The sequence below is a fragment of the Rasamsonia emersonii genome (genome assembly GCF_000968595.1).
Source record: "Rasamsonia emersonii CBS 393.64 chromosome Unknown ctg1118621760048, whole genome shotgun sequence".
NCBI lineage: Eukaryota > Fungi > Ascomycota > Eurotiomycetes > Eurotiales > Trichocomaceae > Rasamsonia > Rasamsonia emersonii.
Window position 1 is genome coordinate 183 of NW_013563239.1, and position 27,849 is coordinate 28,031.

The 27,849-nt window shown below is 52.4% G+C and overlaps 8 protein-coding genes across 8 annotated transcripts; 4 read left to right on the top strand and 4 right to left on the bottom strand.

Moving 5' to 3' along the window:
* Positions 1-861: 861 nt before the first annotated feature.
* T310_3022 (Uncharacterized protein) lies at positions 862-2,765 on the bottom strand (the record flags this gene model as incomplete). The annotated part of the gene is made up of 4 exons (XM_013474073.1): positions 862-1,638; positions 1,845-1,888; positions 1,986-2,270; positions 2,378-2,765. 4 exons carry the CDS (start codon positions 2,763-2,765, stop codon positions 862-864), a joined length of 1,494 nt encoding a protein of 497 aa, XP_013329527.1.
* A 240-nt stretch (positions 2,766-3,005) lies between these two features.
* Positions 3,006-6,699, top strand: T310_3023 (uncharacterized protein; the record flags this gene model as incomplete). The annotated part of the gene is made up of 7 exons (XM_013474074.1): positions 3,006-4,087; positions 4,140-4,630; positions 4,665-5,017; positions 5,137-5,356; positions 5,430-5,448; positions 5,675-5,709; positions 6,032-6,699. 7 exons carry the CDS (start codon positions 3,006-3,008, stop codon positions 6,697-6,699), a joined length of 2,868 nt encoding a protein of 955 aa, XP_013329528.1.
* Positions 6,700-6,797: 98 nt separating this feature from the next.
* Positions 6,798-10,273, bottom strand: T310_3024 (uncharacterized protein; the record flags this gene model as incomplete). The annotated part of the gene is made up of 12 exons (XM_013474075.1): positions 6,798-6,823; positions 6,991-7,126; positions 7,160-7,174; positions 7,339-7,349; positions 7,447-7,457; positions 7,531-8,567; positions 8,618-8,991; positions 9,039-9,099; positions 9,148-9,345; positions 9,403-9,597; positions 9,697-9,908; positions 10,081-10,273. 12 exons carry the CDS (start codon positions 10,271-10,273, stop codon positions 6,798-6,800), a joined length of 2,469 nt encoding a protein of 822 aa, XP_013329529.1.
* Positions 10,274-11,542: 1,269 nt separating this feature from the next.
* Positions 11,543-14,491, top strand: T310_3025 (Oligo-1,6-glucosidase; the record flags this gene model as incomplete). Its single annotated transcript, XM_013474076.1, has 4 exons — positions 11,543-12,029; positions 12,088-12,847; positions 12,916-13,423; positions 13,697-14,491. The coding sequence occupies 4 exons, from the start codon at positions 11,543-11,545 to the stop codon at positions 14,489-14,491; spliced, it is 2,550 nt and encodes an 849-aa protein (XP_013329530.1).
* Positions 14,492-15,109: 618 nt separating this feature from the next.
* On the bottom strand, positions 15,110-16,186 carry T310_3026 (Mitochondrial metallochaperone Sco1; the record flags this gene model as incomplete). The annotated part of the gene is made up of 3 exons (XM_013474077.1): positions 15,110-15,240; positions 15,328-15,652; positions 15,719-16,186. The coding sequence occupies 3 exons, from the start codon at positions 16,184-16,186 to the stop codon at positions 15,110-15,112; spliced, it is 924 nt and encodes a 307-aa protein (XP_013329531.1).
* Positions 16,187-16,943: 757 nt separating this feature from the next.
* T310_3027 (uncharacterized protein) lies at positions 16,944-20,578 on the bottom strand (the record flags this gene model as incomplete). Its single annotated transcript, XM_013474078.1, has 4 exons — positions 16,944-19,430; positions 19,598-19,777; positions 19,894-20,181; positions 20,537-20,578. The coding sequence occupies 4 exons, from the start codon at positions 20,576-20,578 to the stop codon at positions 16,944-16,946; spliced, it is 2,997 nt and encodes a 998-aa protein (XP_013329532.1).
* Positions 20,579-23,375: 2,797 nt separating this feature from the next.
* On the top strand, positions 23,376-25,070 carry T310_3028 (uncharacterized protein; the record flags this gene model as incomplete). Its single annotated transcript, XM_013474079.1, has 1 exon — positions 23,376-25,070. The coding sequence occupies one exon, from the start codon at positions 23,376-23,378 to the stop codon at positions 25,068-25,070; it is 1,695 nt and encodes a 564-aa protein (XP_013329533.1).
* Positions 25,071-26,449: 1,379 nt separating this feature from the next.
* Positions 26,450-27,685, top strand: T310_3029 (uncharacterized protein; the record flags this gene model as incomplete). Its single annotated transcript, XM_013474080.1, has 7 exons — positions 26,450-26,463; positions 26,505-26,534; positions 26,687-26,705; positions 26,968-27,027; positions 27,244-27,280; positions 27,314-27,435; positions 27,635-27,685. 7 exons carry the CDS (start codon positions 26,450-26,452, stop codon positions 27,683-27,685), a joined length of 333 nt encoding a protein of 110 aa, XP_013329534.1.
* Between the last annotated feature and the right edge of the window lie 164 nt (positions 27,686-27,849).

Here is a 27,849-nt window from a genome sequence, read left to right on the forward strand (position 1 = left end):
CTGAACAGTGCTAATGGCCAGTCTTCATGAGAGTAATATCAGATACGACAGCAAATGCATATTGTGAAAGAGAACATGCAAAGCTTTGTCAATTTCACTTTGTCCCCGTCAAGCAAAGAGAATTATTGTTGTGTTGTCAGTGTCAGCTTGCACATGAAGAGGTGGCCCTTCTTTTGCTTTTTCCTTTTTCTTTTTCTTTTTAAAAAAAAAGGATAGTCATATGATTCTTGAAAAATTCATATTTTGCTTCATACTAGGCAGAAAATAGAGGACGTTACCGCCCGGGCGTTGTTATCAGAACTCTGGTACGGAACCTTGATATAAATCAAGATTGCTGTGATTGGTCAGGCTCAAGACTTCCTGCCAGAATGATCCAATAGGCATTTCATTTCTTGCACCTCCTTACCCTGCTGCGTCAGAAACCTCCATATATCACGCTTTCCTCTCATTTATTCATATCATCATCTTTGCAGCAAAAAAACCATGTCTTCGTTGTCCGAAACGTTCTTTCCACACAGCACCTGGATCAATCGTGTCATCTCCTTTTCTGAAGCGCCAGGCGATTCCTGGAGGCTCCGTGAGAAACTTAGCGTGTGCCTCCAGGTTTGATCATTTTCCATGTTGCCTAATCCACATTGTATTCAGAGTTTTCATAGCTCGATGTAGAGAATGCAGAAAATTTCATTAATTCGTCAATATCAGCAGCAGAAGAAAGCGATTTTCAAAGCGTCCAGAGGTTGAAAATGTATCCTGAAAGCGTGCTCTATTTTGTGGTGCATACAAGTTCTGGAGCTGGGAGGGCTCCCGGATTCTCTTACTTTAGGACAATCTTATACCTTTAGAGAGTATAAACGGAGGAAATTAGAATATCCTAATTTCTCTTTCCCAGACGTCTTCAGAGATATAGTACGGTTTTCGCATAGTCTGTTTAGGCTGAATCTGATCTTCCTCTCTTAGGCAATAACTTGCACCATCGACAATCTTATCACGAATGGACGGCTCGATAATGTCAACCCCATCGTCGATTAACGCTACCGTCACCGGCTCATGATGCGTTGCCGAAACCGGGATGTTTTGAATGAACTCCGCAAATTCATCCATACACGTGAGCCATCTGTGTCGGTGCTCATATTCCTTTTGGTAAACATCAACAGAGACCGCTGTGGGCGCATGTTCCTTGGGTTGGTGGTTATAGGAAACCCTGACCTCGATTTCCTTAAAGAATACCTTGAGTCGATTCTCAAACTGGCAAATTTTCTTCTCGTTGCGTTTTCTGGTTTCCAGACCCTGCCATTGAAGTAATGGATCAGTTCCTACTGTACTTTTCACCTCCGCAGAGGAAGAATCGAAAAGATGGCTAAGGAATATAGTTACCTGCTTAACATGTAAGTGCACCTTCTTCAACTTTTTCAGTTGCGGCAATCCGTCAGGAGAACTCCATCCGAGCAGTACTGCATTGTTCCCTGACCAGTAAAGGGAGACTTCGGTGGTGTCCGGGGCTGCAACGACAATTGTCTCACTGCACAGGTCAATCTTTCGCCAGTCCCAGATCTCGACCTTTAAGCCGCTTAGCGCCTTCTCTATCGCCTTATTACTATGTGCTGGTGATTCTTCGTCGTCAATGATGATATGCATCACCTGTTTTACACCATTGTCACGGAGGAAATCGAAAAAGAACGTCATATCATCACGACCGTTGCCATCTGGTTTGTTTGATTTGTTCAACTTCCTTAGTTTTGAGGGACGACTCTCCTTTCGAGCTGTAAGTGAGGAAGTGCGACGTATTGCAAGGTGTCCTCGAACTTGACGTGGCCAAGGAATTCGGTGACCTGTTCCTCGCTTACCTTGAGAGACTTTGTGCCATACAAATCAAAGAAAATCTGCTTTTCTGCAGGTCTCGTATCTCGTTATCAGCTTTTGTTTAAAAAAAGGACGCTTCACACTGTTTTGACCAAGATGGGAAGTGAGTTGAACAAGAGACATACGCTGACCCGGCGGGTAAAGGAACTCAACAACTTGGTCGTGGCTTCTGGTTCGCATGCAGTAAATCTTTAAATAATTGAGAATCGCTGCTGCACTTTCTTTGGTGACCTCTGCCGGCTGCTTTTTCTTCTTCTTGCTTTCCTTACTTTCCTTATTTCCCTTACTTTCCTTAATCTCCTTCGGCGCTGCAGACTCCTTCGAAGCAAATCCTTTTCCATCATCACCTCGGGCATCCCCAATCGCCGAGGCCATCTTTCGTGTTCCGGTCGTCCTCTTGGAACTCTTTCCTGTGGGCTCAAGTCCAGAATTTACTCTATTTATCCCCCCCCCCAAAAAAAAGTGTCAGATTCATTTTGCTTCTTCTCAGGGGTAGAGCCGTGAGCAGACGTCGGACCAGCAATAACAGTTGGCATGTTGGACTTTGAACCCCCAGCATCTTTCCCACCGGAACCTTCTTCGGCAGAAGCATTCCTTTCGTCTTTCTTCCCACCTGACTTGCTTTCAGCTATCTTCTCTCTGGTACGTCCCTTGAGGGCTTCTGAACGAGTGTGTTCGTGGTACCGGTACGGCGAGAGGAAATGGGGCTCATCGGTCCGTATGTCCATTGCTCGGTCACACCTTTCCACCAGTTCTTCCACGATCTTCAGCTGCTTGTCTGTGCAGCGTTCGTACTTGACCGCCAAGTGCAGAGGTGTGTTGCCCTCGTCGTCTTTTGCACAAAGCGTGTTCTCGCCAGCCTTCTTGATTAAATAAAGGGCCAGTGTCGTCGAGCCGCAGTGCATGGCGACATGCAAGCAATTCTTGGAGTGGTAACAACTTATGCCAAGGATCTTGTCAATATCCTCGCGCTGGTCGCATATTAATTTCACGAGTTCCCTGTGCTTCTTTTCAATGGCATTGTAGAGCGCCGTCTTCTCGTTGTTATTCTTTTTTTCGAGGACGTCTGGATGTTTTGTGATGAGATATTTAACAAGCGGCTCATATTTCTTGATCACTTTGTCCTTTGCATCGTCGACAAGAAAATGCAGAAGCGTATTGCCGTCTGGGTCGTGCTGGCCCATCATCAGATTGTTCAAATGCTGGCCGACGCAGGAAGTAACCTGGACTGCGATAAGCCTGGGGAGTGGTCGCCGTTAACCATGGTTATCGATGACGGGTTTATCAAGTTTGCCCAGATCCTCCTTGAACACGAGGCCGATAGCGAGGTGGAAGGACCTGACAACTGGACCCCTCTCCGTTACGCTGTCTCCAAAGGACGGGCAGATTTATGTCAACTTTTACTTGACAATAGGGCCAATGCAAATACCAGAAGTGGAGGAGATCCTTTACTGGTTGTGGCTGCAGCACGCGGAAACCTCGAAATAGTCAAGCTGCTTGTCGAGAACCGTGCTCGAATTAACGCTGTGGACTCTATTGGTCGGACAGCACTAGTCAGGGCTGCAGACGAGGGCCATGTGGCTGTTGTAGCTTATCTTCTTGACAGCGAAGCCGATATAAATCATTCGGACAAATATGGCCAGACTGCGGTTATTCTTGCTGCAGGCAGTGGGAGGCATGAAACGCTACGACTGTTGTGTGACCGAGGGGCAGATATACACAAGGCCACCAGTGACGGCTGGACGGCTCTTGATCTTTTACGTACAGACGCGGAGGCCACCCGAATTCTGGTTGAGTATCGCGGTGATGTAAACAGGCTGGCATACGGCGGGACCCCATGCATGCGAGCAGCTTGGAATAAATGGGTTGAACCCCTCAAAGTAATCTTGAGCGCCAAACCTGACCTGGAGATTCAAGACGATGACGGGGACACAGCCTTGACTGTGGCCGTGAGAAACGGCTCCTCAGAGGAGGTGGTTCGTCTACTTCTAGAAGCTGGTGCGAACGTCAATCATCAGACGAATTCCAAGGGCTTTCCCCTTCGCGATGCTGTTGTGTCAAACAAAGTGAAGACAGTGCGCACAGTTTTGGAATACCGCCCGGATCTCAGTCTCAGGGACAGGAATGGGGCTACAGCACTTCACTGCATAACACGCTCGACGCCCGTGGAGATTCCTAGACTTCTTTGCAACGCCGGCTCGAACCTTGAGGGCCTCGACAAGGACGGGTACACGCCCCTCTCGGTAGCCGTCGACTGCAAGAACGTAGACGTTGTCAAGCACTTCATCTCAAAGAAAGCCAAACTCAACATCACTGGCGGGAAATTCGGCGGCCCGCTTCATATTGCTTGCCGAGATTCCAATCACGAACTTGCACGAATCCTTGTCTCGGAGTTTTAACCTGATCGATCCGCGTATGGGCACGCCTTTGCAATCAGCCTGTCTCCCGGCGTGGAACGGAACTGAACTGCAAGAGAAGACTATCTCATATCTTATCCATGGTGCTAAGGCCGACGTCACGATTTCCGGCGGGGAACAAGGCTGTGCCCTTAATGCCGCATGTGCATGGACGTCACCAAAAGTTGTGAGATGGATGCTTGACGAAGGCGCAAGCGTTGATCTTGAAGATGGGATGGGTCGCAGAGTGATACATTTTGCGGCGATGGGCAACCTAGAGCATTTACAGCTGATCCTTGGCGCGGGAGGGGACGTTGACATGTGTGATAAAGTAGGGAGATCGACACTCCACTGGGCCGTCATTGGCGAGGCATGTCGATGTTGTTGAACGCGTTCTATCTCTGACAGGGCGCCGTCTCGTGAATCAGGCCGATAAAGATGGCTGGACTCCTTTGCTTTGGGCCGCGAGATGGGTCGGGACACGGAATAACTACGACGTCAACACTGGTATACAGAAAAGGATGATCCAGCTGCTGTTGGATCGAGGCGCCGACCCTTGTGTCAGGTCGACGGACGTAGAGAGAAGGTGGTCCGCCGTCAAGCTCGCAAGGTACCATGGACAGGACCGTGACATTGTGCAGTTGTTGATAGAGGCCGAGAAGAAGTTGGCAGACAGCGGAACAGGCGGTAGGTGGGATGAGCAGTTCCATGCTTCGCGCAAGGCCAAAGGTTATGATGGATTTTGCGATGGTTGTTACAATGTAAGTATGCACATCCTATCAGCGTTCTCTTTTCCCGTTTCATCGACGTCTATCAATATCGATTGCACACGTTATGCAGGAATTTTTGACATATGTTATAGAATATATACGGTATCCAGTATCATTGCCAAGTTTTCTGGGACTTTGACTTTTGTTTCAAGTGCTATCTCAGCAGGGATCTAACTCATCCTGGTCATGGGTTTGATGAGAACGGGCCTGAGTACGAGGAAGTCGAGGAGCCAGCTGATGATGAGATCAGCGATAATACCATCGAGACTGAGGATAGCGATAACGAGTCTGAAGAGGGAACGGAGGAGGACGACGATGAAACGACAAACAGTGAGAACACGCAGAAAGAAGTTGCAAGTGATGATGATGACGATAATAAGGAATGATGATACGATGTAGCCAGGGATGATGTTTGAAGAGAGGTTTGTATGGAGATATAGAGAAAGTTATGTGTTTATAACAGGTCTCGCTTCTTTCGACTGATTTGAGAAACAAAAACATGTACCTGGTCTCTGCCAAGGACTTTATATTATACATTTCAGGCAATAATTTACTTCTCAGGCGGGCTCCCACCTATATATATGCCTTCATCACCATGTTCTTGTGATAGATGCCTAGTGTAGTACTTGTTATCTACTCTTGACGCAGACTTCCTGACTACATATGTCCCTTGCTATATGTATGTCAGTATACGGAGTACATAGACATACGTGATGCCTGAGGCGACAATACCACGTGATGAGCTTAGTCGGCGGAACAGCGGAGCAACCTATTCTCTCCGCCCGTAATAATATCCCAAGTCTTAGGTTAGGCATTGCGAACAGCGCCAACGTTGCTGCGGCGGAAATTTTTTTTAGTTCCTCGCAATTGAGGAAATACCTGATTTTTTAAATCTTGTCAGTGTCGCCTTTAGGCCGTCTTCCTGTGTCATGGTTGAGAGCGTCCATACATAGCTCCATACTTTAATTCAATTGCGATTTCCTTCCGATCCTACCTCCTTACCAGCTTCTTCTTCTCCTCCACTCACACCGACAATGTCGTTCCTCTTCCGCTGGTGGTCGAGTCCAAAGGACTCGTCGTCATCATCAATTCCTCCGAGCAGCTCCTCACCGGATGAGCGACAACAGCAATTCTCTACTCCTCCTCCTCCACCACCTCCTCCTCCTGCCACAGACTCTACAACTACACAGCAACTAGAGACCCAATTACAGCCACTATCCCGAATACCGAACAACCTAAAACTCCTCGTCGGCGGCAGCATATTCTTCCTGCTCTCCACCGTCGTGACGCGCCGCGCGCTGCACCGGCGCAGAATCGCGTCCATCCCGCCCTTCTACACAGGGTCGATGTACCACAAGCCGTACGTCAACGGCGCCATGGAGGCGTTCGAGGCGCTCAACATCGCCACTATCAACGTCGTGTCCCTCGCCATGCTCGGCGTGGGCGGCACCATGTACGCGCTCGACGTCAACACCATCGACGACCTGCGCCGGTTGATGCGTCGCGGGATGGGCATCGAAGGCACGCCGGGGCCTAGTGATCGCCAACTGGAGGAGGAGTTAGAGGAGTGGCTGGCCACCGTCTTGGATAAGAAGCTGTTGGAGAAGAAGTTGAAGGAAATAAAGGAACAGGAGGGGGAACAACAGCAACGGACGGATGAGAAGGAACGATAGATAATTCAGGCGTCAGGCACTTCTCCAGGACCTGATTTTGTCCGTTATTTATTTACGGTTTCTTTTTAGGCTGTTCTGTCAGGTTCTTGCTCACCTATCTATCTGTCGTCCGTCGCCCGTCGTCCTGAGGGAGTAAGTACATTTATACGATTCGTATATGACATGACGACAGGCAGAACCGTCCAATTGGCCTCTCTCTCTCTCCACCCTTCTCTCTCCCTCTCTCTCTTTTAGTGGAATGGAATCAATATCAGTCAGTCAACTGTTCGAAGGAACGATAGCTACATGTACCTAATGCACGGGCCGTCAACGAAACGACCACGGGCATAACAAACAAAACAGCCACGACGAACGAGAAGACGGGATAGATGTCATGGCATGGAATGAATTGCAGTCTAGCTGACTCTGACGATGTTGGAATGATGTACTGTACATATATCATATATTACTAGCCACTCACTCCGCTTTTACTTCTCTGTATTATTTATTTTATATTCATTTGCATTACTATAAACGGATAGATTCGAACAGAGAGTAACGAAGATAGGGTTTGCGTTATACACTAACAGTCACATAGATTGTGGTTTGTTTTGATCTCTCTTTCTCTCTCAGACTAACTAATTTCAAGTTCGGACTTACGAGATAGATATCTATAATATTAGGTGGTTAATAACAGCAAGGGTATTCATTTGGTATTGTTCTCTTCCAACGTTCAACACCTAAAATAAAAATACATTCCATACATACAACTGATTGACCTGATCAATGTATGATGGAGAAACGACACAAAAGACGAAATCCAATCATGATGATGATGACATCTGCTCATACCGCTCGCGAGCCAAATCCTTGGTCCGCTCCAGAAACTCATCGTACCGGTTCCGCGTGTTTCGGTTTGCTTCCTCAGCTGCATCGCCCAGCTTACTGCCCTGCGCACCAAGTCCCACTCCCTGAGCGTAGACCTCTGTTGCAATCGGTGCAGTCACACCAGTGCCCTGAGCGCCCAGCCCCGAACCAGCAGACCACCCCATCTTGCTCAGCAGGGCTGCGCCCTTGGACGGTGCCTGAGGGGCAGCTGGCGCTTCCTCCTCCTTAGATGGACCAGACGGCTTGGGCTTCGTAGATGGTTTCGAACTTCCGAACGCCTGTCGTCGTTCCTTCGCACGATCCCGGTACTCTGTCGTTGGCAGCTGGACACCATGCTTCGCCAGCTTAGCCATCGCCTTGGCCCTCAACTCCTCACTCTGCAAATTTTTGCGATGCAGCTCACTCAGGCGCTCGTGTCGGTTGACCTCCGCCATCGATTTGAACTGACGCATGCAGAGGTAGCAGCAATTCCGATTCGGGTCAGCATAAGACTGACTCGGAGGAGCTGCAGGATCCGTAGGCACCCCGCCGTCAGACCCAGCGTTGGACACCGATTCGCCCGCGTTTTGCTCATCACCGTCCTTCTTTTGAAGCCCGTGCAGCTCTGCGTGGCGCTCACTCCAGAACTGAAGATGCGACGGTACTGCCAACTTCTTTCCGGCCGCACCACTAGTTCCTGCATCGGCTTTCCTTTTCTTGGGCTTTTCGGCATCTTTTTCAGCCTTTGCTTGACCCGAGGCCTGGGCACTTTTTTGCTTTCCGCCGGGATTGTCTAGCTCCGCAGTTGATACCACCAGTTCCGTCACGTAGGCATCTTCATCCCAATACGCCAGCTTCATATCAGGGTTATTCAAGGGACTGAAGGTAAACCTTGCCGTACTCGGCGTAGGATTGGGGACAGGAACGAAAACGCCTGCATGGATGTAGCTCGCGAGAACCGGCTTGGATGAGATGGTGAATTTCTCAAACGAATTAAGGCGGGTCAACGCAGCTTGCGCATCCTAACGATGTGTCAGTTCCATCACCAGCGCGGTCCTTGCATACAACATACCGCGACGGTGGCAAATTCAGCAAACCCATATCTCCAACTTTCGTTGGTTTTACGGTCGCGCACTAGCAAAACTCGGCGCAGAGAGCCTTCTCGCGCTCCCAAATTGGAATCACCAGTGGTCGAAGCGACTTTGGCACCCTTCTTCTGGGCGCTAGAAGTGCCTTGGCCTTGTCCTTCGCCTTGTCCTTGGCCTTGGGCATTGTTACTGGACGGCTTGTAGAGCTTTGTGACGCCCTTGGCGAACAGCTCCTCGGTCACAGAGGCCTCCAGCCCTCTGAATAGAAGGAACTGGGACGGTGTATTGTCAGTGGCAACATCGTTGTCACCATTGTTTGCGACGCGGGGAGCGTTGCTCCCAGAAGGCACTTCCGCGACTAGTTTCATCAGCTCCGTCCAACAGAAGCCAGAACTACCCACATACCTGCACGCAAAGCTTGGCAGCGAAAGCACTTCTGACGCGTTGCGAAGTTGTCGAATCCGCACTGCGAGACATCAGTAACTATGACTGTTGAGATCGGAGGATAACTCACGATTTTGCACGTCCATTCGGCCTCGGCCCTACCCCGGCGATCTTCTCTTTCGCGGCTGTATGCTATACGAACTTTAGCTCCACGGTCACCATTCCCGGCGTTTCGTCCATAGAGATAGATGGCAGGGGCATTGCGTTCCATAAACGCGCGAGAATCGTCTAGACTGTAAAAGCGGAGAAAACCTATCTGGCGCGATATCTCTGCACCCCTAGTCAGCTACTTCCGAAGGAAAACATGCAGACGAAGCAAACGTACTGGTCTGTCTATCCCGTATGACTCGGACGTCTTCAAGGCCTTCCACGTGGTAATATTCTTTGAGTTCACTCGAGATCTGTCCAACGCATCGACCGGAGCGTACGCCCGGCGACATCCACGTCTCAGCTTCATGTCTTCCAGAAGAGTGGCAGGAAAGGTGGCGCAGCTGATGGTCTCAACGACAGGCACAACGGGCTAGCTGTGTGATAGCAGGGAAAGGAAGGAGTTGTCCAACGTCTTCTTCCACCATATCCACCGGCAGTCCTTCCATGATGACTTCCTTGCTCTCCTGACCATAGTGCGAATGACGGCCGCGACGCACGCTGCGGCTGCGGCTACGGCTACGGCTGCGACTCCGACTGTAGCTTCTGCTGCGACTGTCATATCCCGGGGAGCGATATCCCTCGCGGTCGCGATCCCTGTATCTCGTCCGGCCACGTCGTGGCGGCGGAGAGCGTGAGGGGCGACGACGGTAGTCATCCCGGTCTCGGCCTCTGTAGTCACCTCTGGACTCGCGGTCACCTGAGTAGTCGCGTCTCCTGTCCGAAGTCGGTCCTCGCGCAGGAGTCCGTGAACGGTCTTCTCTCGTCACAAGCAAACCAAATCAGTATAAAGCTCAAAACCAGAACCCATCTTTTTCCGCCTTCTAAATTCTTCACGTTGAAGCACGACTGTTACCATGCAGGGAGGAGCGTGTACCGCCGGGCGAAACGTATCCGCGATCCGTAGACCGTGGACGGGCATCGGGGGGAGAGAAAGAACGGGATCGCGAGTAGGCGCGGTCGTCGTACATGCGGCCGTCTCGGTCGTCGAACCGGGACCGGTAGGAATCGGGGGGATATCTGCTATCTGCTGGACGATGCTGAGCCATGGCTACAGCGTATCGATGGCCATTACAGAAAAAATAGAAAGACAAAAAGTTTAGCAAGAAGGTCGTGGAGTGAGATGGAGAGAGAATCGAGATGGCGATGGCGATGGAGAGATGGCCTCAGGTCGGCCAGAATCGGCTAGTCCCAAAACGGCATGTTTGTGCCTCAGGCCTCCATCGCTGCCTTGACTGGCACAAGCATTCACTCGTCTGGATTATCCCAAAGATATCATTGTATTCAGCTCAAGAGGATGCTCCCAGTCCATGGAATTTCCAAACAGAATTTGCTACATGCAGTACAGCTCATTATGGGCATGGGCGTGTGAAAATAGAACTAGCTCGATAGAATTAAACCTCAAGGACAATGATGAACTGCAGAATACGGGATATTCAATTCAAACTACTGTCTTTGGGATGCAAAAGATAAAAGCAACAAGCACGTCAGCTATGATGCAGGATTTATCAAGAACGTCTGGCCAGTACTAAGTCCTCCAGATGGCGGGGAGTCCTTTACCCGATTTGGCCAATCTCGAGTCCCTATGACGTTCTCTGTCCTGGCAAGAGAATGTCCTGGATCTTCTCACATTCTCATTTATTTTTAATAACTGTTCTTCTATTCTTGGATATCAACGCTTTATCTTTAACATAAAAACCGTCCGCCGTTTGCCCACGTCTCTGCTGCACAGCTTCGTAGCAGAGTCCCATTCGCTTTCCCCGCCAACTAGCGGGGTCCCTCGTTGACAGCAAGTTTTCTCGGCGGACCCAGACGATCGAAAGTAAGAGTGAGGAATAAGGGGAGATGACTCCACTGTGGCCAGATAGACCAGTCGGCAGATGTCTGCCATGCAGCTCCTTGTTCGCTGGCAGCTGCCAGACGTTCCACTCACACTGTCAAGGGACTCAACCGACTAGCGTCAGCAGAACAAAAGGTTTGTTGACTGCCCCAGCGGACTTGACAGCCGCGAGACATGCAGCAGGTGGAGTAAAGATGACGGATCGAATCCTGATTGCGGAACCAGACGGACAGCAGGCCGAGAGTCAATCGACCAGCGAGATGAGAAGCTCCAACCACATCGTGGGGCAGGACGGGCGCCAACTCAGTCGGTGACGCAGCTGGACACTCACTGATAGCTGGCGGGCTGTCAGAGAGGGTGATGGGCTGAGTTCAAAAGAAGTTCACGAAACTCTCTCCGCAGTCGCGCAACTCTCCCCACGCTTTCTTGCCGGGAGCACGTTCTTGCCTTTATCTCGTGATATCCACAGGCTAGAAACATGGCACCTGGCGTCAATGAGCATGTCCACAAGCCCATCCACCGGGCCTGGTGGAAGGAGAGCTCTGTCTACCAGATCTGGCCGGCGTCTTTCAAGGACTCGAACAACGATGGCATTGGCGACATCCCAGGAATCATATCCAAGCTGGACTACATCAAGAAGCTCGGGGTCGACATCGTCTGGCTCTGCCCGTCCTACAAGTCTCCACAGGTCGACATGGGCTACGACATTTCAGACTACTACAGTATCGCGGATCAATACGGCACCGTCGAGGACGTCGAACGCCTCATAGAGGGCTGCCACCAGAGGGGGATGAAACTGATTATGGACCTGGTCGTCAATCATACCAGCGACCAACACGAGTGGTTCAAGAAATCGCGAAGCTCCAAGGACAACGAGTATCGCAACTGGTACATTTGGAAACCCCCCAGGTACGACGAGCAAGGGAACCGGCATCCTCCCAACAATTGGGTTTCTCATTTCCAAGGTATGTATACAAGCTATCCCATTCTCCTGCACCATGCTAAGAGTCGATTCGAATGTAGGCAGTGCCTGGGAATACGATGAGCACACGGGAGAATACTATCTTCACTTGTTTGCGAAGGAGCAGCCGGACCTGAACTGGGAGCATCCGCCCGTGCGCCAGGCCGTCCACGACATTATCCGGTTCTGGCTGGATAAAGGCGCCGATGGCTTTCGGATGGATGTGATCAATTTCATCAGCAAACACCAGGGCTTCCCTGACGCGCCGGTGAAAGACCCTGAACGGATCTGGCAATGGGCGTACGGCTACTACGCCAACGGGCCCAGGTTGCACGAGTATCTGCAAGACATTGGCAAGATTCTGAAGGAGTATGACGCCTTCAGCGTGGGCGAAATGCCTTTTGCGCGGGACGCGGAGGAAGTGCTGAAGGTGGTGCGGTATGATCGCAACGAAATCAACATGATCTTCCAGTTCGACCACGTCGACATCGACCACGGCGAGTTCGACAAGTTTGCGCCGACCAGCTGGAAGCTCACCGACCTCAAGCTGATGTTCCAGACCTGGCAGAAGTTCATGTACGACAACGACGGCTGGAATGCGCTGTACTGGGAGAACCACGACCAGCCGCGGTGTATCGACCGGTACACGAACGCCAAACCGGAACACAGCGCACTAGCGGCCAAGATGCTTGCAACCGTGTTGGCTCTGATGTCCGGCACGCCGTTCATCTATCAAGGCCAGGAGCTGGGGATGCGCAATGTGCCGAAAGAGTGGGGGATGGAGGAGTACAAGGATATCGATTGCATTAACCACTGGAGGGGGTAAGTCTGTTGTCTATTTGACGATTCATTCGATCATTCCAAGGCTAACTGAAAGCTGTCCCGATCAGACACTTGGCCAAAGACGCCGATAACCCGGCCCTCCTTCAGACATTCCGGGAGCAATACCAGAAGAAGTCGCGCGACAACGCCCGGACGCCAGTGCAGTGGTCCTCTGCGCCCAACGCCGGGTTCACCGCACCGGACGTCAAGCCGTGGATGAGCGTGAACCCGAACTACACGACGATCAACGCCGAAGCGCAGGTGTCGGACCCCAACTCGCCGTTCAGCTACTGGCGGGCGGTGCTGGGCCTGCGCAAGAAATACCTCGACATCTTCGTGTACGGCGACTTTGTGCTGCTGGACCGCCACAGCGAGGAGGTCTTCGCCTACACGCGGCAGTACGAGGACCAGCAGGCGCTGGTGCTCTGCAACTGGACGGACAGGACGATCGTGTGGGATCCGGCGGCCAACGGGGTCGGCAAGATGCGGGAGGTGCTGCTCAACAGCTACGGCGTGAGCGAGAAGTACGCGAGCGAGAAATGGCCGCTGCGGCCGTATGAGGCGACGGTGCTGCTTGTCAGTCCTACGCAGTAGTTGATTTCGCTGTCTCTTTCAAGTTCTTTCAGAATCATAGACAGGGACGAATCGGACGATAGATAAGCGGATATATGAGATACACTATGTCAGGACAATGAGGGTATATAGAGAATGAAATTGCGAGATTGCAGACGACGTTCTTAACCCTGCTGCAAATTGCAGAGAGACAATCTCTTAGTGATGATGATTTTAATTTTAATGAAATGATGATTATCGAAGTTTGATTTCAAGTTTGTCTCGTAATCTTATCAGTTATTGATCAGCCCCGCTATCAACTACTCCGTATCTACCCCTCCATCTATTTCTCCGCACGGAGGTCTCCGAACTTCTTCTACACATCAGAAAACAAGAAGAAAGAAAGAAAGACAAAAACTTTCTTACTTGGTACCCAATTCAACTTGTCATTCCTACCAGGACGTCTATTCACTGACAATGGACCCCCAAACGACTCCCAACGGCGACTCGCACTCGACAACGACTGCTCCTCCTACCGATAACGACCCTGCTACTGCTTCTTCTGCCATTCCACCGCATCTCGACCCCTCCACCTACCCGCGCACCGTGCACCTAGCCGAGGAGAACATCCACATCGAACTAACCTACACGCCGCTGGACACCAACGCGATCCTCTCGCGCGTCAGCTCGCCTTCCGCAGGGGCCAACGTGCTCTTCCTGGGCACGACGCGCGACAGCTTCGAGGGCCGGCCCGTCGCGCAGCTGAGCTACGTGTCGTACGCTCCGCTGGCGCTGCGCACGCTGACGGCCATCGCGAGGGCAGCGAGGCAGACGCACGGCCTGCTCGGGGTCTGTATCGCGCATCGGCTGGGCAATGTGCCTATCGGCGAGGCGTCGATCGCGATCGCGGTCAGTTCGGCGCATCGAAGGGCGGCGTGGCGCGCTGGCGAGGAGGTGCTCGAGGAGTGTAAGACTAAGGCGGAGATCTGGAAGAGAGAGGAGTTTGTTGGCCAGAAGCCCGAGGAGGGCGAGTGGAGGGCGAATCGCGATCGCGACGCGGATGGGAATTTGGTTGGCGATAATAATAAATAGAGCGGGGAAAAACGGCCGTCAGACTGAAAACGAACTATCATCGACTTGATGCCTGAGAAGATGGTGATGGCGTGGCAATGGATCCTGAACAGACCATGTCACATGTTGGATACGACCCTGTGGGTTCGATATCGAACAGTCCGACGAGATACGGACTATACATATCCATGACCAGCATACCTCTCGACGTGCGTCTTGTCAAGGCACGCGAACTTCCTTTCGTTCGTCCCCATCACCAACGGCGCCAGGCTAGATATATATCACCTCCTCGATCACGCGGTCCACGGACAACTTCGGCTCAATCGTTGCCAGATATAGTGCGACCTGCACACAGACTACAAGATCAGATATCCAAATGGGATGCGATTCAATACTAGACGAGAAACGAGCGAATCGTTTAAACCGGCCCTGTCGAAGTATGCAAAAACAGGTCGACCGAAAATACAAATTGGATAGGAGAAGCATCTCGTTTTATCTATCAAATTGTTGTTGGGCGATTCTAATATCCTACTGATACAAATACATAAAGGCTGAGTTGGGTATGTCATGCATAGCCTGAATAGTATAGTAATTTACAATCATACCACCCCTAGTCGTGATACTGCTACCGCCGCCCGCTTATGGATCCGGCGTCGTTTCCAACGGCTTTCCATCCCGCTTCCAGTCGTTGATGTGGGCCATAATCACCTTGGTCGCCGAGTCAGGTGTATCTTGACGGCCGATGCACTCGACAAAATCACCTTCGGGGTCTGCTCGTTCAGAGAGAGAGAGAACGTCGTTAGTTCAATCGTCCGGTGACAAGACAGGACAGGACAGCACAGGACGGGACAACTCACCCATCAGGTAAAAGTAGATGCTGTGATCCACGAGATAATCCTCACCCGGCTTCACATTCTCCGGCGTGCTGAAGTAGACCCGGTATTTCTTGCAGACATCCTTGATCTGCTCATACGTGCCCGTCAGGCCGATGATATCCGGGTGGAACTCGCGCAGGTACTTGCGCAACACCTCGGGCGTGTCGCGGGCCGGGTCACAGGTGATGAAGACCGGTCGCATCACGGAAGCACCGCCGGCCGCCTCTTTGACCTTGTCGATGATGGCGGCCATCTTGTCGAGCTCATCGGGGCAGATATCCGGACAGTGGGTGAAGCCGAAGTAAACCTATGCGAGCAAAAAATAAAAAGGTCAACCACGAGGAATCACGACCAAATTTCGGGCCCAGCGTACAAAACTATATTTCCCCTTCAGATCCTCGTGCGTGAACTCATTCCCATTGAGATCCTTAAGCACAAACGGACCCCCGACCTTGGGCTTGCCCACGCCCTTGCTCATCTCCGCAATGCGTTTGCGTTGCAGCCGGGCCTTCTCATATCGGAAGTAGACAATCATCGAAGCGCCGGTGATGATAAACAGGAGGGCTGCCTTCCACGAGAAGGGACCGGTCGAGTGACGGGCCTTGATCTGGGCGATAGTGCGCGCTGGCCGGAATGGGGAGGTCGAGAACGAGCGGGTGGACGTCAATGCATGGTGAAGACGATGGTTGGAGAGTTGGGACGACAGCGGTTGCGGCCTTGTTCGGGAGCGGAGGGTGAACGGTGATTGCGAGATTTCGATTGCACTGCGGTGGAATGATGAGAGGGGTATGCGAGATGCTCGGCCCAAAGTTCGGGACCAGGACGGTAGCGAGAGCGCCATTGTTTCTGTATAGCTGGTCTGATTCTTCTCAATCAGCCTGCTGATAATCACGATGCCAAAAGCTCAACCGGCCGGTCCGCGATCAACAGCCCGGCAGGCGATGACCTCCCGATCCGGTTTAGCGCAGAAGGTCCTCGGCAGAACGATGGTCCGTGCTTTATCCCTACACTCTATGTCGATACAAGAAGACGATCTATTGCCAAGTCCTTCAAAGTCGTGGCTGGATTATGAACTACTCTCGAAACTATCGACAGAAGTATGTGCAGAGACTGCCACCAATTCCCCAGAATGGTACAACGGTAGTAAAATCGTTTTCTGAAGCAAAGCCACTCGCTCTTTCGTATCCACGCTGTGCAAGAGAACCAATGGAATCGTGACTGCAATCGGAATGCTATGGATCATGCAGACCTTTGCACAAAGCTAAATTCACGATGAAAAACTCAAAATGCTGCAAAGAAAGCAGCCGTGTCAAGAAATAATAATATAGAAAAGTAGAAAGTGTAAAGGGCGAAAGCAAAAGAAGAGTGAAAATGAACAGAATGTTAAAGGGGAGAAAAGGATGTACTTTGGAAAGCTCACTATAGAGACCAGAGGAAGAACTAACGCCATCATAAGAGAACCGAAAAAAAAAAGAAGAGAAAAAGAAAACCTTCACCTCGGCATGGCTTCACCGTTATGGGGAATATGAACTTGAAGCAAAGCAAATACGCAAATCACAATTAGGCACGATGGGTGATGGTCCCCGTCATGTCTTCTATCAATGCCGGCTGGCTTGGCTCGCGCGACTGGTCTCATCCTCCTCGATCACGTCACTCAGACGCGTTGGATGGCGGTGACGAGGGATAACCGACTCCCACCCGGTCCCGGGACCCCAGCTGGAGCCACTGTAGTCCACAGAGCCATATCCGTATCCATGGTGAGGGGCACCGCTGGTGGCTGGCGCGGACCCGCCATGATCGTATCCGGATTCTTCTTCGATCTGTCCGCCGTATTCTTCACTGTCCTCGGGCATGCGTCGCGTGTAGACCATCCGCCGACCCTGCGCATCGCGACGATAACTTCCGTCGGGGTTGAGCACGAATTCCTCTTCCCCGATCTCGCTGCCTTCGTTGCTCGGGACGTAGGACCGGTCATCGGGCTCGGAGGTGGGTGGCTCCCCATGCAGGGCGGAACCCTCGTGCTGGTAAAATCGCTCGGTAGGTTGCCCTTGCGACGTCGCGGTTTGACCGCCAGAGAAGGCAGCAGATGAGCTCGGGGGCTGGCTGGACGGCTGCTGGGCCGGTCTTCTGTTCTCGGTGAAGGGGTCTGTTTCTGTTGGCGATGCCCGCTGTTCCTCGTAATATTGACCTTCCTCGGTCGATTCGTGAGGTGCCTGTCCGCCTAGGCTTGTCGGACCGGGGCCTCCTGAATAGGGTCCCTCTCGAGTGGGCGGCCGGTTGCTGGTAGTTTGTCTGCTGGGCACTCCCTGGATCATGGGAACGACCTGAACGCCTCCGACAAGAGTAGGCTCACCGTTTCGAAGGGATGCGGTGCGTTCCCGCTCTTCTTGCTCCCGGCGGCCAAGCTCTTCCCAGGCTCTCCTTGCCTCTTCTTTCGAGATCTGAAGTTCCCGGCGCATCTCTTTGACCAGATCCTCCGCCTTCTTGCGATCGGCTTCAGCCTTTTGGCGGAGGGCCAGAGCATCTGCTTTTTCCAGTTGCGCAGCTTTGAGCTGTCTTTCCAGATCGGCCTGGATTTCTCGAGCCCTCTCTTGCTCCGCGCGAGTATCAAAAAACCATCGCTGGAATTTGCGCTCCGAGGAGGCGCGCAGACGCTGCAACTCCACCACCGCATGGAAGAGATTCGCACCGGCTGCAGAGAGATCATTGATCTGGCGAGCCATTTGTTGGTTCAGAGGGTCACGACTCAATTCCTCGTTGTTCTGCTCCAACTTCCGGATCCAATAACTCGTGAGGCCTTCCCAATGCGAAGAGAGGGTCTCCCAGCGTTCGAAGGCGTGGGGGAAGGTGGATCGACGCGGCTGTCCTTGCGACTGACCAGCACTTTGGCTCGACTGGGTAGCTTGGGCCTGGGGACGTTGAGATGTGCTTGGTCCAGGCTGAGGGCCACCTTGCGACGGCGGCGCAGCGCCCCTCATCTGCGACTGGGGTTGTTGCTGTTGCTGCTGAGAGGGGAAAGCGCCTGGAGTTGTCGTTGTTGGGATCGGTTGCTGCTGCGACGAGCTGACGACCGGTCTAGGTTGGCCCTGAGAAACCGTTGACGGTCGTTGTGTGGCAGCACCGTTGCCAGCAACGCGAGGGTCATCCGGCCTCCTCGTGCCGGTGGCCGCTTGCTGGAAGCCAGTCGAGACATTCACTGGCGCGCGCTGGGTCGCAGAGTCACCGGTTGCAACGCCAGCAGCAGCATACTGCTGGGCCTGCATTTGCTGTTTTTGTTCCTGCTCCTGTTGCTGTCTTAATTCCGCTTCCTGCTGCTCTCGCTCGCGGGCTTCCTTTTCGGCCTTTTTCCGCGCTTCGCGATCCCGCCGCTGCCTCATGATATCGGTTGGCGTCCGCACTCCTGCTGGGTGATGCGCGTGGACAGGGACCGGGCCCTGTGCGGGACGGGACCCCCCATTCTGAACACGGGCATTTCCAGCGGTCCCCGACGAGCCCCCGCCACCAACGAGCTCAGACATGGAAGCGTTCAGTTCCTCCTCGTCCGGAGTGAAGGGGAAGGGCTTTCGAATGGCTTCTTCCAATACCCAAAGGATTGCAGAACGAGTCCTGGGAGAAACACGAGTTGACCGTGGGGGCCAATATGATTCGAGCGGGGGATTGAAGGTATCAGGTGCGGTGGAAGCGTCGCCTTCAGTCTCGGCTTCAGAAAGCGCAGGAGCGATGTCGGCGGCACTGAGACCACGCTGCTGTGCGGAGCCAGGAACCGCCGGTTGAACGGATCTTAGATCTGGATTCTGAAGAGCTGCGGCATCGACCGAAACGGCACGTCGGTGGGAAGACGGTCTGGATTCAAAGCGAGGAGGGAGTCTTAAGGGACGGGCAGTGTCAGAGGCGCTTGACGGACGGGGCGGGGCAGGATGAGGAGAAGAAGCAAAAGCAGGATCAGAGGGAGGTTGCGGTTGCTGCTGCTGGCGTTGCGGTGAGGGGTTCGTAAACGTGGACGGGTCGTGAAGGTCGTGAGGATGGTCAAGCCCTCGCGGAGCAGTGGCAGACACGGCGGAAGGCGGCACAGATAACGGAGAACGCTGGGACGACAATGCGAGATGTCACTAACGAGAAGACGTCAAGGACGACGGCACCGCCGAGGGTACCGCTGCAAGCTCCACGACGCACAAGAATCACTGCTGGAGACCTGGCGACGCTGTCGGCATGCGAAGATGGCAATTCACCCGGCGTGTGGAAAGGAACACACCAGGCGAAAGTCGACGTCGACGAGAGTGAAGGAGAGAAAAGGAAGAATGGAGCAATTCAAGGAGCAGCGAGAAGCCAAGGCACGGGGTGGAAGGGAGTTGCTGTGGCTGGTCGAATGGGATGACGCCGTGAGGGCGGGCGTCTGGTTAATTGGGATGGCTGGGCGAGTCGCGCGGGCGAGCTGCCACGGAGCTGTCGTGCGCAGCAGAAACACCACGACCGTGGCAGGCCGTCATTGAGCAGGGCCAGGCGACTCAATTGCTCGCGCCGATGGGACGACCAGCATCAGAAGCGGACTGCGGCCGGCGTGCTGCTGAAACGAGGCGATGGGGTCTGGAGGAGAGCAGGAGTAGGTAGGGCAGGGACGTTGCTGGCAGGGTGGGCTCCGTCGGGGCGGGCTCGGCGCTCCCGGTCTCGCCTCCCCGCCTCGCCCTCGCGCTGCTTGCTTGCTGCGTCGTCCCTGGGCCTGGCTGCCAGTTCAGCAGCCTCTTCTGTTTCACTGAGTTGGCAAGCCCACTGCTGAGCCACACCTGTGGCACCGGGCGGTGATTCTGCCGGCAGAGTCTTGTCCGGCCTCGCAGGTTCCTAAATATACCGACAGCCTCCCGCCAAGCGGCATGGTCGCTCACACCGTTCGGGCAGCAAGCATAAGAAGAATACCTATACTCCGTACACGGGAACACCAATCTCTACCAGCGAAGCGTCATCGGAGGACCTGGCGATGCGAGACCGTACTCGTTACTTGCATCCCGCGAGGATCCAACCCCGCATCATGACCAGACGGAGGAGAAAAGGGCAGAAAAGCAGCGCTCTGTGCACCATCAGAATCCAAAGGGGAAAGGAAGGAAATCGACGTGGACTAAAATGAGACTGGACGCGGATTGATGAGTTGGCAGCGCGCGATGGCGTTAGCAGGCTGCGGTTCCTGGTACCTGCTTACGGAGTATTCGACTTGCGGCGACTCAACGCGGTCTTCAGACATCAGGTATCTATGAGACTCTTCTCATAGTCTTATGTCGTACATCCTCCTGAGGACTCACGCCCATCGGGTTTTTGAATGGGTTGGGCTGTCGCGGCTGGCAAGGTGAAGCAACACAAGCAGCGGCGGAGAATACGCCCATTAGTTCTTATTGGCAGCGGGCCGGGACCAGTCCGTCCCCCACCCCGACTGCTGCTTGCTTGAGACTCAGCAGCCCGACTTCGAGACTTTTCTAGATGAATTGGCTAGATACTCCGTACATGGGAGCGCCATTGTTTGTTTGAGACCTGCGCTGTGCATAGCAGATGTGGTCCCCAACGAATTCGTACTGCAATTGTATTATTGCTGCAGCATCATCGAAAAGAGGCAACAGACAGGTTGGTTGCTAGGAAACAGGTTCTCTAGAACTGTCTGTGGGAGCCGTGGAGGTGGTGTATTTCTGGTGCCTTCCACAACAATGTGATATTCTCGAGATGAGCAGTAAGGGTAGCCCAGATATCGCGGCTCCTGCTGGCTGTCCTGCATATATGTAGAGTCCTCGATTTAGGGATCCGCCCAGCCCGCCAGGCGCAGCCCTTGCGTGCCAGCCCAGCCCTAGCCCTAGCCCTATGTCTGGAGCTGCGCAAAAGGGGAAGCTGCGCCGCCGGGGAAGCCGGGACCAATAATAATAATAATGCAGCAGCCTGCAGCCTACCCGACGGATCGGATACTTTGTCGATACGTCCAGCATCAATCCTTCATCTGCTGGCATGACCAGAATCGCGACGCTGCACATGCGAGTTCAGATGGATGGTTCTTAGTGACCAGCTCCAGCACAGCCATTATTATTCAATAGATCGTGCCCTTCAGCCTTTGTCACCAAAATGCTCATCCAGGGTGCGCAGGCGGCTGATGCACACTGCCGATTCGGGCAGGTGGGTGTTCCCCACCGGCGATCATCGAACCCCGGCTTTGGGGACCTGTCAGATCTGACCTACCGATTACTGACTGGCAGTAAGGATGCATTTCCGAGCCTGCTGTCTTGCTTGTTCCTATTTCTTGTCCATGGCCATCGAGATTCGTTTCAGTCGTCATGGAAGGGCTGCTCCATCGGCTGTGTGATAGGATACGAACATAGTCCTGGGCGGAGATTACGGTGCTCCGGCCCTCCATCCACGAAGTGCCGTGAATCGATGATGATGTCTATGATCCGCCTCGATTTCCTCATCTGCTTGACACGATTGACAATGGCAATGTGATGTCCAGCGGTTGGGATTGTCGAATCTGACGAGTTTGACGCCGCGCAAGCGCCCTCCTTCATCCACCCTGTAAACATGAACAACAGAATGGAGACACTGAAGCTCTAGTCTCCCTAGGTGGTCTCCGCACCTTAACTCGACATGTCAATTAAGATCCAAAAGATCCGCACCAATGGCAATCGCCCTGGCACAACTGCTGCCTTCCAGATCGGGTCTGTTTGTTGTTCTAAACTGCCCACAAACGCGAGAACAACAAGACGCCGCTACTGGCACGATGGCTTTTCGATGAGGGCCATTCAGATTGCTCGTTTGTATGGACGCGTCTGTATACACAAGACGAATCTCGTCTGCTTTGTTTACATATACACTCACGTACATACATGCACAGCCTCTGGAATGCGGGGGTCGAAGTAACCCTCTTGCACAGCAACGACGTTGGGCTGGGAAAAGTTCGGGCTTGCCACGATGCTACTCTGGTGGAATCTCGGCGTCACGGATTGCTCCCAGCTGGCTGGGCCCCATGCCTTGCGAGACTGAGGGGTGCGTCCCGCAGACACTCTGCAGAACCGGCAAGAAGGCACCCAGAATGGAGATCGGAAGCACTCCCGCGGAGAGTAGCGCCGCCTTGGCCTGCGTCCCTATCACCATTAATGGGGATCATGTTTTGGCCAGATTAAGACAGAAGCATTAGGTTCCTTGACTACTGGGCACTAGCGATAGCGGAACGCGCCAATCTCGTCTTGAGGATTACAGTGACGGTGCTTTGTTGTCTAGTATCTTGACGACAACGCCATGAGTTGGGTGTGGTGCTGCTCATCTGCGAGTCGTCTTCTTCGATCTTACGCCTTTGCTGTATTCCCTTCCACTCGTGATCTGTCGGGGTTGACAGGTATTCAGATTGAGGCTTTTGGGCTTGAGACTATGACTTTGCTTGTCCAAAGCCTATGGGTCTTGCTAAACAGGACGTGCGAGAGCAGATAGCCTGAGACAGCAAACCCTTCCGGATTATTTAAGGTTGATTTGATTCCTGCAATAACACTTTAATAGAACTGAGCCTCACGGGTCTCTTTGGGGGTATTCCAAATTGCATCTTTTTAGAGCTCCATCCAGGGCTTGGTCCGAATCGGTCCGGCCACCTCCTTGCTCCCTGGCGAACCCTTCTGGGAGGGCTATCAATCCCCGTCCGGATGGTCCGCCCACCTTGCTGGAGCTCTCCACCCCTGCGAAGGACATGATGTAAGGTCTGATAGGCCGTTGGCGTCCGTGCGCCTGCAGGGCTCCAGCTCTGTTTACACTTCCCTGCATCGGCATGCAGATGTCTGTCTATCAGCCACCTCCAGACTGGCTGGGGTTCTTTGTTTCAGTGTTATCTCCCTGTGTTCGGTATAAACAGATCCTCACCACCCCTGCAATGAAACATTCTCACCGTCTCCTTCGATTATCCCACTTCGCTCTTCTGGGTATCCTGGGAACGCAGCATAGTGACTGACTGCTTCCTATGCTGATCGGGGCGATTGCTGCTGCTCTCTCCTAAGGCATTCTGCATCTCCAAATCCTAGCCCATGGCTGGCGAGTGCGCTACGGTTCCCTGCAATCTGGATGGTTCTGGGAAGCTCGCAACGGGGGCCCTGGAGAACCGCTTGGAACCGCCGCTTCAGTCGAACACAGGAGATTCGCAGCAACGCATAGACCAGTTGATCTCGGCCAAACGCGATCCAGTGCCGGGAGACCCCAACCTCGATCCTTTCTACCTCGAGCGGTCGCTGGAGGATTCGAAGGCATGGGCGTGTCGCACTGTGGACGATACTGATGTGGAGTTGGAGGATCTGGAGATCGAGTACTTCATGTCATACATGGCAGAAGACCGAAAACAGCTGTCTGTCGGCCGCCAAGGACATCCGGTTCACATTCAGTGCGACAGCTATCACGCCCCTTCCGCGCGAGCGCCTGTCTATGCTGCACCAGCACCCTGGCAGAGAACGCCTGTTCATCACAGTCAGAGTTCATGCAGTTCGATCCGGACGGATGCGACTGGTTTGACTCCGGACCTCACCCCGAGCAGTTCATTCTCCTCGACGTACTCTGTGCCCAACTGTCCCGAGGCTGTCAGGAAGGCGACCGAGCAGCTTGCCCTCCACAGCGATCAGGTTCGACGCGAACGCTCCGACAGCACCGCTCGCTTTTACCTGCCAGCGGCCACGCCGCCTTCCCAGTCGCGGGCGTGCACTCGGCCACCGACGCCAGTCGACCGTACCGCCAGTGCTACCCCCCAGGGTGAACCGATAAATCTGTCCACGGAGACTCTCACCATGATTCCAAAGGACCAATCCGCTCCGGCGGCTTCTTCCCTCCGATCGAAGCCGCTGCCCAACATCCCGCCTCTCACCAGGAACCCCAGCGGGCCAGCAGCACGGAAGAAAGCGCACAGCCAGGGGTCGCGTGGGCAGATCGACCCGTCTCAAATTTCTCCTCCTAGTCTCATCAACCCGGTTACAATGGAGCCGCATGCGTCGCATTTCGACCACGCGCTCTTCATTCCGGCCCATGACTGCCCAAGCCCGGTTCCCAATCCCACCGCGCCGTCACCGCCCATCACGCGACAAATCACCAGTGCGTCGTCCAAGGAGCGGCCGTCGACTTCGACATCGGTTGCATATGGAGAGCAGTCGGTGTGGGAGTCGGACTCGGATACAGAGTCCATTATGGGAAAATCCCAATCCCGCCGGGGTCCCATCGAAACGCTTCGGAAGGTCCGAAGCCGGGTGCAACTGCGCCGGATCGCGAAATCAGAAGGCAAGCTGCAAGCAGACATCCGCGGCACATCCCCTGAGCAGGACGACCCGACGCCCAAGCTTCCTCAGCAGCCCTATGTGGCACCGGAGGCGGCTGGCAGTGCCACATCGATCGCGGACGTGTTGCCAGCAACGGCGAAGCAAACATTGCGTCTCGTTGCACCGTCAACGACGTCTCTGCCACGCCCGCAATCACGACACAGCAATGAGGAAAAGGGGGATTACGAAATCAATACCTCTGCCGCGGCAGCCGTCCAGGCTCAGTCCCGACGTCGACAGCGGTCGAATGCGGACGAGACCGTGCCATTCTCGAAAGAAGAGACGAGTGACCGGTATTATCCGGGGCGACAGGGTCTTCCTCGTGTTGAGTCCAACCCCGACGCGGTCCTATCGTTAGACCGGTCCAGCGTGTTCAAGCGTGTCTGGAGGTCGCTGCGGGCTCTGAGCTGCCGCAGCGAACGATGATGGATGACCACTAACGTTATTGACCTAATGCTTTGGTATACGTCCTATGAGCTGTATGAAGCTTACGTTCCATGCTCTTCCACGATCCTTGCAATGTCTCACTATTTCGCCACGACCATGTCTACGCTCGTGCGATGAACGGCATGATGAAGACGAGAACCACGAGTGACGGATCTGTCAGACGACGACGACGTTTACGACGGACCCGGACGACTTTTGACGAGGGTGACCTCATGTCCTATCCTATGACTTGCTTCCATCGTTTGGATGTTTTCTTTTCGTTTTAATGTTTGGTTTGGTTATGATACACGACCGTGACAGCTCACCTCGAGCATCCATTCTTTTGGGTTGGTAATCTGTTTCATGCCGACGCGATGTCACAACGCTACACGCTCCTTTACTACTAATGTATGATTCCTATCGTTTTGTTTCTTTTCGTTGGTCTTGTGTTTGTTCTGTGCTATTTACAACCAATATCGGATTGGGACTGGGGGGGAAAAAAAAAGGAAGAAGAAAAGGGACCTCCCTCGCGGGAAGAAAAAGAGTGTTGGCGCAAGCCTAAAAAAAGAAAAAAAGCACTCACTCATGTACTATCCTATCTCTCGCTGTCTGTCTCTCTTCTTTTTTTTTTTCTATATTTTTCATTCGTCTTGGAGTTTCTTGGGTAGGAAGGAAAGGGGAAAAGGTAAAACCCGGACTGGCAGGTAGATAACACCTAGAATAGCGACTACTAGCCTAGGTAGAAACGAAGCTATTAGTTAGTTAGTTTAATCTTGTCTCTTTACTTTTTCTGGAGGAGTCTCCTCCATACGTAGTCGTCTCTGCATTCATATCCTGTACAGTACATAATGAAGGAGTGAATGATTCTTCCGTCTTACTCTTCCTACTACTACCACTACCACTACTACCTCTTCTTCTTTTTTCAAGATTTTCTCCTCTCTCGTCTTCCCATTTTCCAGGAGTTTATACAGTTGTGTCAATTTTCGTGTCTTTCTCTGGCTGGACAGGAATTAATCTAATATAATCCAAACTGCATTCATTAATTTATTCGTTTGTTCGTTCCTTGAATTGAAGTGTGTTGTATTGCATTTTGTATTGCATTTGTTTATTTTTCTGTTTATTTGTTTGTTTGATTGTTTGTTTGATTGTTTCCTAGGCAAATCAAATACATATAAATGCAGATGTAGAAGCAGAAGCAGAACAAGATCTCGATCATCGATCCGGCTGATCTAGGAGAGTTGGTGTCTCAGTGGAGTCCTGGATCTGGATCTGGATCTGGACCAAGTCTCAATCTAAGACTGAAAAAAAAGAAGAAGAAGAAGAAGGTCGAGTCTAGCTCTTGATCTGCACTGCTGCTGCTGCTGCTGCAGATAGTGGATATGCATACAGTACAGTAAGTTGGTAGCTAGCTAGCTAGCTAGCTAGGGTAGATAGGTACCGCAGCAATGGTAAAAATCTACCTAGGTACAGTACATATACCTACATACGGCCCGTCGTTTCGATCGCATCTATTCATCCATCTACTCGGTGCAAGGGGGAAAAAAATGAGGAAAGCTGAGGTGAAGTGAGATGAGGGATTGGAGGAAAGAGCAAGGGGTTATGGTTATTGATAATAGGTACCTACGTAGGTTCCAGGTAGGTTCCTTACCTACCTATACCTCTTTCGGTGGATATAATATTCTTATTACTTATTAGTTATTATAATAGGTTATTTCCTACGTGATGATTTATTTATTTGTTCCTTCTTTTCAATTATTGTTGATTATTGACTATTGATTTGATTATTGCTTTCTTTCTTTCCTTTCTTTCTTTCTTCTTGCTTGCTTGCTTGGTTCCTTGCTGCTGTTACTTGCAAGATCTAGTCAATAATTGCTTGCTTGCTATAATTTATATATAGAGAGAGAAAATCGAAGCAAGGGTACTGTACAGATATATACCATTCATAGGTACGTGTACTGTACGTGTTGGGTGATTTCCTCTTCGAGACACAGACACGGACGTTGCCTAGGAGAGTGCTCTTTCTTTCTTTCTTTCTACAGTACCAAGGGGAGAAAAAAATAGTTAATTGATTATAATGAATAATGCAAATTCATCATTGGTCTTTGGAACTTCAGCCTCTCTGCAGAGAATTACTCCGTATTCATTGCTTGCATACATGTATATACAGTACCAGCCACAATCGGAAGAACGACTGCAATCTGCAGATGCATGTAGGTGTATGCACGTCGTACCTACGTACGCAGATACATGCAGGCACCTTACACCGCATAGCCGATCAAGATCCGAACCAGGGCAGTACCTGCCCACAACTCTGGAATGTGACAGACGTATGTCTGTATGCACCATGTCTGTACGATGTATGTATGTATGTATGTAAGATGTGCCGCCGGTCGCGAGGCGCAGAATAAAGTAGCATCGAGGGATAGGATTGGAGCGGAGAGATAGTAAATCTTCCGGCCCTGACAGGTGGATCGGCACTAATTAATCGATTTAATGATTGATTGTCTGATTGTTTCACCGTTCCCCCTCGACGGACGTCATATATGTGGCTGCGCTGCACGCAGTTCGGCCGGAATAATGATCCTATCCTGTCTGACGAGACGACGAGATTGTAGAGCTCTCCCACTCCGACAGATTCGACCAGCTTCGCTGCTTTCTTCCGTCTCGCCTCGCCGAATGGAGACCTGACCCGGTGGGCCTGTTTCGGGTCCTTCTGCAGGAACGGACGCTGCCCAGCCAAGCTCGAATAAATCGTCCTTGACGACTTTCTTTGATGACT